This window comes from Lathyrus oleraceus, chromosome 1, assembly GCF_024323335.1.
Source record: "Lathyrus oleraceus cultivar Zhongwan6 chromosome 1, CAAS_Psat_ZW6_1.0, whole genome shotgun sequence".
Classification (NCBI taxonomy): domain Eukaryota; kingdom Viridiplantae; phylum Streptophyta; class Magnoliopsida; order Fabales; family Fabaceae; genus Lathyrus; species Lathyrus oleraceus.
The window spans coordinates 457,215,941-457,224,469 of NC_066579.1; the positions used below are offsets into that span (position 1 = coordinate 457,215,941).

Here is an 8,529-nt window from a genome sequence, read left to right on the forward strand (position 1 = left end):
AAATATATCTGCAAAATATTTTAAAGTTAAGTTGTCTTTTGATGCATTCAAAGATGCATCTCTAAAATCAAAAGAAATTTTTTGACCTCCGAATTATATAACTGCATAAATTTTGAAAGAAACATAAATAAATAGGGTAGCTATAAACAATAAAAGAATACCTTTTGTATACAAATTAATAATTACCCATAAATACCTTTTGTATACAAATTAATAATTACTCATAAATACCGTAGACTGTTACACATAAATAAATAGGGTAGATATAAACAATAAAAGAAAAATAAAGACATCTTATTTTCTCTTATTACACATAAATACCGTAGACTGTTACACATCAGTCATCACACAAACAGATACACAGATTCATCCTCTTCATAAAAATCCTCTTTTTCTTGCAAATTTTTTCAAAACTTTGCAATTTCCATTCAAATTTCAAAAACAAAACTTTTCAAAACTTGCATTTTCCATTCAAACTAAAAAAACAAAATAACACACAAAAAAAACCCTCATCAATCTTCACTACATCCCTATATTTAACTAACTCCCCATTACTCATTCCTTTATCCATTCCCTCTTCGCCATGGCACCAAAGTTTTCACTCATTCTCTGCATTTTCACCATCTGGGCCATTCATTTCACCAACGCAGCTTCATCATCACACCATGCTCCATCACCCTCTGTTGATTGTTCAACTCTTGTTCTAACCATGGCTGATTGTTTGTCATTTGTTACAAATGACAGTACCACAACCAAACCAGAAGGAACATGCTGTTCTGGCTTGAAAACTGTCTTGAAAAGTGCTCCTTCTTGTCTTTGTGAAGCTTTCAAAAGCAGTGCTCAGTTTGGCGTTGTTTTGAATGTTTCAAAGGCGCTGACTCTTCCTTCTGCTTGCAAAGTCTCTGCTCCCTCTCTCTCTAACTGTGGATGTGAGTTCTTCTTTTTGGATTTTCTGCATAACCCAGATGAGGGTATTTGTGTTTTACCATAAAGTTTGGTTTTTTAAACTTTATGTTTAAGAAAAGTTTCTGTTTTTCTTAATCCTAGGTTTGTGTTTGATTCACTAATTGATTTTTATTCACTTTTCTGTATAACTCAGATTAAGGTTGTTTTTGTAAACATCAAGTTTGTTTTTTATTTTTATTTTTGTGAGGATGAAAAAAGTTTTTTTTTTATAATTTTTTTTTAAAATTTAATCTCAAGTTTGTGACATGATATTAATGAAACATTGTTGTTTTTGCAGTGTCTGTAACCCCTGCTGCTGCTCCTGGTATGTTTCTTTATGTAACACATTTTGATCTTTCTTGTTTCCTGTTGAAATCTGAATAGTTTATGCAATTTACATAAGACTGGTTTTGAAGTTTTATCTTGAATTCATTTCCAAATTGAAGATAGGGTTATGTGTTTAATTACTTTTTTCATACATGTTATATTTTCATATGATTGGTTTTTCTAATTTGAATCATCATGTCGTAAAAATAAATTTCTAGGTGTAAGTCTCTCTCCAGCATCTTCTCCTACTGAAGCACCAGGTGTGGCCACTCCTGTGCTTCCATCTAGAGTACCGGCAGCCGCGCCGGGCGTCAAGAGTGCGGCAGCATCAGCATTGCTCCCTATTTCAGCAGGATCCATTCTTGTTTGTCTCTTATTTCCATTCTCAAGCATTTGAGTAGCCATGTTTAGTTTCATTGAGAGTAGGAAGGTTATGTCATGAGGGATTATTTTGAGTTTTGAAGGTTTTTTTTGGAGTATTATTACCATTAGAGCTATTTTCTTTGTGTGTGCAATTTAAACCTATTCATGTATATTTATTTATTTATGAGTAGTGAATCTTGCATTTTTATTTTGTGTTGAATTGTTGATAGTTATGTGATCCATTTGAGTTGTTGACAATGACAAGTACATGGTATGTTACATGGTATTGTGGTTGAACTCTTAACTAGTATAAGATGTCTCACATGGAGTGGAAGGTGTTTTTCATGGTGGCTAGCACAAGTTCACAACTACATTCAATTATCATCATGATTATTGATGAGTTCCAATTCCACTGTTTTAATTCTTTAATTTAAGCCTCTAATAATTTAAGCATTTGGAATCATCAATCAGTATTATGATTTGTGTTTCCTTCTTCTAAAGTAGAAAAGCATTCATTTTTCGGCCCTTTAGCGAAAATGACATGATTACATGCGAAACTTATCATATGGTGTGCAATTTGTTGGCCACAAGTAATGTGTTGTAGTATAACTAGAAATGGAATATACTTGGAGATAAACTTTATGGGGCCAAGTGTTTATTTACTATTCAGATCAACCCAACGCCATAACCTCACCCTTCCATGAGACTCCAAAATATAAGATGACAACAACCTTGCGCATTTGGTACGACATTTCTACCATCTCTTATTAATGAATAGATTTTAACTTCTTAGTAAGCGTAGTCTTCTTAAGAGACATTTGACCGAAGCTCCCTAGCCGCGGAACATGCAAGAAATTAGGAAGACAAATTTTCCAGGGTCGGCAGTGGACTCTCCTCGTGACCTAAGCTTCTTGAATTTGACCCTTCATTTTGTGGTTGTTGAATTGTAATTTCTTGTATAGAAATAGGTTGTTCGACAGAACAAGGAAGTGTCGAACCACCTAGTGTATTGAGTTGTGTTAGTGTGTCAAAGTGTCGAAGCATGTTGTCTCACACGACTTATGTCTATTTTAGTAGTGTTAGTTATTTTGGACTTTTATAGTTTTGTGTTTTGCCTTGAGGTCCAAGCTAACCTAAACCTATAAATAGAGGGAGTAACCCTTATTTTTGTAATGAAGTGAATAGAGTATTCATAACATTTGTATTCACAGTATTTTGCAGTTGCAAAGTGAATAAGAAGTTTTCCATAGTTTATGGGCAGAGATATATTCTGCAGAATTTAATTCGTCTCCTTCATCTGTCTTTACTTTCTTTCTTTCTTCATTGTTCTTTTCTTTTTCATTGTCATTGTGCGAGTGATAACAATCTTGTTCATCAAGATTGATTGAAGTTCTCCATAGATTTTTGGGGATTTCCAACATCTGGTATTAAGAGCTCCGGTTAAACGATTCGTGGGAAGAAAACCACAATGGCAACGAATCATCCAAACAGGTATTTTCTAGCAAATCTTCAGATTCTCAAGAATAACAATTATGAGAATTGGTGCAAACAGATAAAGGTTGTGTTCTGTTATCAAGATCTTTGGGATCTTGTGAAGTAAGGAGTAGTAACGCTTGCAGAAGACGCTACAAATCAAGAAAAGGCTGCACATAAAGAATTGAAGAAGAAAGATTATAAAGCTCTCTTTATAGTCCATCAATGTGTTGATGTCGATAATTTTGAAAAGGTTAGTGATGCATAGTCATCGAAAGAAGCATGAGAAATTATGGAGAAATCATTTAGAGGCGTGGATAAGGTGAAAGAGGTGAGGTTACAAACTCACAAAAGAACATATGAATTGCTTCAGATGGAAGATAATGAAAGCATAACTGATTTCTTCACCAAGATTACGAAACTGGTGAATCAAATCAAGGTATGTGGAGAAGTGTTGACATCAAGATCTGTTGTTGGAAAGATCTTGAGATCGTTGACTCCAAAGTTCGACCATGTGGTAGTATCCATAGAAGAGTCTAAGGATTTGTCAAAACTGACAAAGGAAGAGCTTCAAGGGACGATTGAATCTCATGAACAAAGAATGGCTGAAAGAGCTGTAGGAAAGTCGAAGAGTGATATGGCTTTGCAGGCTCAATCTGCAAAAGAAAGAAAAGTAAAAGGAAGCTGGAACAACAACAAAGGCAGATGAAGCTACAACAATTCGACTGGTCGAAATCAGCAAGAAGGAAACTGGTTGAATCAGAGAAAATCCTGTAACTAAGGCAACCAAAGAGGTGGTGTTGCAGGTAGAGGAATATGTGGTGGTCAAAAGCCAAACAAGAGTCACATTCAGTGTTACAATTTTCAGAAGTATGGTCACTATTCTAGTGATTGTCCAGAAAAGCAGAAGAATCAAGAAACTTATGCAAAGCTGGCGAAACATGAAGAAGAAGATATGTTGATGATGGTTACAACAAGAGATGAAGAGAGATTCAAGGACCAATGGTACTTGGACTCAAGATGCTCATCACACATGTGTGGAAGGAAAAATTGGTTTGTCAACATAAAACCCTCAATGAAGAACATGGTGAAATTTGCAAATGACAACACTTTAGCAGTTGAAGGTGTTGGTGATGTTCTGATTATGTGGAAAGATGACAAGAGATCAGTAATTTCAAATGTGTTGTACATACCAGGCATGAAGAGTAATTTACTCAGCATAGGGAAGTTAGTCGAAAATAACTACAAGTTGTCGATCAAAGACAAGATGATGAGAGTTCTCGACTCAAATGGAAGGTTGATCTTGAAGGCTCAAATGTCTCAGAATAGAACCTTCAAGATTGAACTAAATGTGATGGAGCATAAGTGCCTTGCAACAGAAGCCAACAAAGATGAATGGATATAATATTATAGACTTGGCCATATCAATTTTAAAAACATCAAAGATTTGAAGAGAAGAAATATGGTTTCAGGATTACCATAAATCGACATTCCAAACGAAGTGTGTGAAGAATGCGTGCAGGCGAAGCAGCATAAGAGAAACTTCAATAAGGATGCAGGAGGCAGGTCGAAGGCAATTCTTGAAGTCATATACTCTGATGTATGCGGTCCTCTGCAGGTGGATTTGATTAGAGGTAACAAATACTTTGTTACATTCATAGATGATTTCATCCGAAAACTGTGGTCTTGCCTGATCCAGAAGAAAAGTGAAGTGATCGAGGTATTTTCTAAGTTTAAATCTATGGTCGAAAGACAGAGCGTTCGAAAGATCAAGATTTTGAGGACCGATGATGGTGGAGAATATGTGTCGAAAGACTTCGATACATTATGTGTGAAAGAAGGGATTATGCATGAGGTGGTGTCACCCTACACTCCACAGCAGAATGGAGTCGCAGAAAGGAAATATAGAAGCATCATGAATATGGTTAGAAGTATGTTGAAAGGCAAGCATCTACCTAAAGAATTATGGGGAGAAGTTGTGTCGACTGCGACATATATTCTGAATAGATGTCCGACGAAGAAGCTAGAAGGAATCATGCCAGAAGAATGTTGGTCTGGTGTGAAGCCTAGCTTGAGTCATCTGAATGTGTTTGGATCTATAGCACATAGACATGTGCCATATCAGTTGAGAAGAAAACTTGATGACAAGTCGAGTCTGATGATCCTGATAGGATATCATTCGCCTGGAGGATACAAGTTGTTCGACCCAGTGAATAAGCAAGTGGTGATCAACAGGGACATGATCATAAATGAGCTTAAGGAGTGGGATTGGACTGAGAATGTCAAGAAAGATTCAGTGAGAATATTTTATGACGAACCAACTAGTGAAGTCGAAAGAGAAGTTCGATAGAAAGAAGTCAAAGGTGAAGCAAGCACAAGCAGACCTCAAAGAACAATGAAGAAGGTGAGCTGGTACATTATGCTTTCTACGTAGATGTTGAACCTGTCAATGCAGTTGAGGCATTGAAAGATTCAAAATGGATGAAAGCAATGACGAAGAGCTGAAGTCAATCGAAGTCAACAACACTTGGTCACTTGTCGAATTTCCCCAAGACAAGAAGGCAATCGATGTGAAGTGGGTATATAAGGTGAAGTTGAATCCCAGAGGAGAAGTGACTCGACACAAGGCAAGACTTGTGGCGAAAGGATTTCTTCAGAAAGAAGGAATCGACTTCGATGAAGTTTTTGCACCTATTGCTATGATCGAAACAATCAGGTTGGTTATATGTCTAGCAAACATGAACAACTGGCAGATGTGTCAGATGGATGTGAAATGTGCATTCCTTAATGGCCCCTTAGAAGAAGAAGTTTATGTTGCACAACCAGTTGGGTTTATGAAACATGGCGAAGAAAGAAAAGTGTACAGGCTGCATAAAACCCGGTACGGACTTAAACAAGCTCCAAGAACTTGGAATAAGAAGATATATGGTTTTCTAAAGGAGAAGGAATTCGTGAATTGCAAATCTGAACATGGTGTATATGTAAGAAGAAGCATGAGTGAATCGCTTATATTATGCCTCTATGTCGATGTGTTGCACCCCAAAATTTGCCCTCTATTTTTAACTCTAACCAATTTTTTGTTTCACATTCATTTGCATCATCTTCATAGCATAACATTTTTTTCTGTCTTAATATTAGCCGGAATAATTTCTCGGAATTTACAAACAGACTGGTCAAATTAACTTTTTAACTGTGCCTAAAATTAGTCAACGAAAAAATGTCAAGTTTAAGTTTGCAAATGTCGGTAACATTAATCTGCGGTTCACGTGGTTTAATTTGACATGCTAAAAATATTTTTACGATTATTTTTGGTCATATGTTGATCAGTCTGAGCAGTTTAAACGGTCATAATTTTTATTTCAAAATCCGATCAAACGCTGTATTTTTCCGAGTCATTTATTTCGCGCTGATTATTTTGACGTGTTCATTTTATTTTTTCGAGCATTTTGGTGCCCGACTTTTTTTTTTTGAGTCTATTTATTTTTATATTGGGTCTAGAATAAATAAATAGGTTAATTAGTTTTTATTTTAATTTTAACTATTTTAATTATTTAACTTTATTCAGTTTTTAATTTAATATTGGGTTTCAAAATAAACTTAGGCCCATTATCATTAACCTAATTTGTTCCTATATATATTTACTAGCATGACTGATAGATAGAGGCAAAAAGAGAGAACAAAAAAGAGAAACTGAGAGTGGCTGATCTATACTATCGTACACACAGTTTGGTAATAGTTTATATATGATATATACTTTATCTATTTTGTTGATATATTTGTTACTGTGTTTCAAATACATGTTCATATGTGTGACTGTGTTATGTATTCCAGATACATGCGGTTTGGTTAAATATATCAGGATATCGCCGTTTTGTTTTTTTATGCACATAAGTATAACATGTATAATAATTTGGTTCATTGTATTATGTATTTGATGTGTTTGTTTTTATATAAGTTTTACATGTCTCATAATATATAATATAATATAATAATAATTTTGTTGTTAATAAAAATGCATATGGATCATATAATATATAATTTATAATATGTAACTAGTGTGTTAAATATATATATATATTTCTATTTTATGTTATAATTTGATTATGTTTTCGGATCGGATCGTGTCAATACGCCGTTTTCACATATACGCGTATGAGGCGTGACATTTGTGTTATCCGATCCAGTTGCGATGATCGCAATTTTGCGCTAGCAACGCCGTTGTTTTTTTTTTAATTCATATTTTTTTTTATATACATATATTTAGATCTTCACATTTTTTTTTCATAACTAATTACCCTGATTTTTCCTAAACCCTGACAATTTCGCCACAAACTCTAAATTTCAAACCTAAAACTTTAACCGTGTTATTTCCTCTAAACCATAAACCTTTTCTTAAACCTTAACAAACCTTATTATTATTTCCCATTTTCGCTCATATTTATGTTATTCATACACTGTAACTGTTTCGCCCTTGTAATATTTTAAGTTTTAACTTGTAATATTTTCAGTTTTACTTTTCGCCATCTTTATTATGTAACTGCACCAAAGCGTTGTAATAATTAGGGTTTTATTTTCTGCCATTTTATTTTTCTGCCATTTAAATTCCTGCCATTGATCCTATATTAACTGCGTGGTTTAGTAATGTAGGGCGTGAAAACCTATTAAATTAATTATTCAATATTTTTCTATAACCTTTATATTTTTTGTAAATAAATAATAAATACTAACTATTTTAATAACTTTTTTTTTATTACTTATAATAATAAATCCTTATATATTTGTAAATAAAATCTAATTGACCATTTTTCTAATTGAATAATAATAATAAACCTATTAATCTAATAATTTGATATTTTCTATAATCTTTATTTATTTTGTAAATAACTAACTTAATATTTTTCATATAACTCTTTTATTTTATAATTTGTACATTAATGTATTTTAAATTCTTTTATTATTACTAATTTATTTTAAACTCATATTTTTCTAATAACTTCTAAAAAAATCTAACTTGTTTAACCTAAAATAATTTCTTTTAAAATTCTAACCTTTTTATTATCACTTTATTATTATTGTTATTTTATTATTGCTTTATTACCATTGTTTATTTATTATTTTATTATTATTTGCTTTTATCTATTCTATTTTTGCTTCATTATTTTCCTTATTTTAATTTTGTTTTATTTATAATATTAGGAACAAATGTACAGGTTGTAAATTTATTCTTTCTCGCCTGATTATTATGTATCTGTCCCATAGCCATGTAATAGTTTAGGAATTTATTTTTCTTGTTTTTATTTTTGTAAATATTTATTGCGTGGGTAGTAATTTGGGGAGTGCAAAAAACTAACTGTAAATAATTGAACTTAGAAAATTAAATTCAAGACAAATATCTGAAAAATAACACTCACACACGTAAGT

At 33.0% G+C, this 8,529-nt stretch overlaps 1 protein-coding gene across 1 annotated transcript; it reads left to right on the forward strand.

Annotated features, from left to right (window-relative positions):
• Nucleotides 1-281: 281 nt before the first annotated feature.
• Nucleotides 282-1,932, forward strand: LOC127084799 (non-specific lipid transfer protein GPI-anchored 31). The gene is made up of 3 exons (XM_051025317.1): nucleotides 282-929; nucleotides 1,244-1,270; nucleotides 1,491-1,932. Exons 1-3 carry the CDS (start codon nucleotides 584-586, stop codon nucleotides 1,667-1,669), a joined length of 552 nt encoding a protein of 183 aa, XP_050881274.1. The 5' UTR covers nucleotides 282-583; the 3' UTR covers nucleotides 1,670-1,932.
• Nucleotides 1,933-8,529: the final 6,597 nt, after the last annotated feature.

Excerpts from the sequence above, each read along its gene's own strand:
- LOC127084799 (XM_051025317.1), top strand. The coding sequence starts at position 584 with ATGGCACCAAAGTTTTCACTCATTCTCTGCATTTTCACCATCTGGGCC. Across the intron at positions 930-1,243 it reads CTCTCTCTCTAACTGTGGAT|TGTCTGTAACCCCTGCTGCT; the intron begins GTGAGTTCTTCT and ends TTGTTTTTGCAG. Across the intron at positions 1,271-1,490 it reads AACCCCTGCTGCTGCTCCTG|GTGTAAGTCTCTCTCCAGCA; the intron begins GTATGTTTCTTT and ends ATAAATTTCTAG.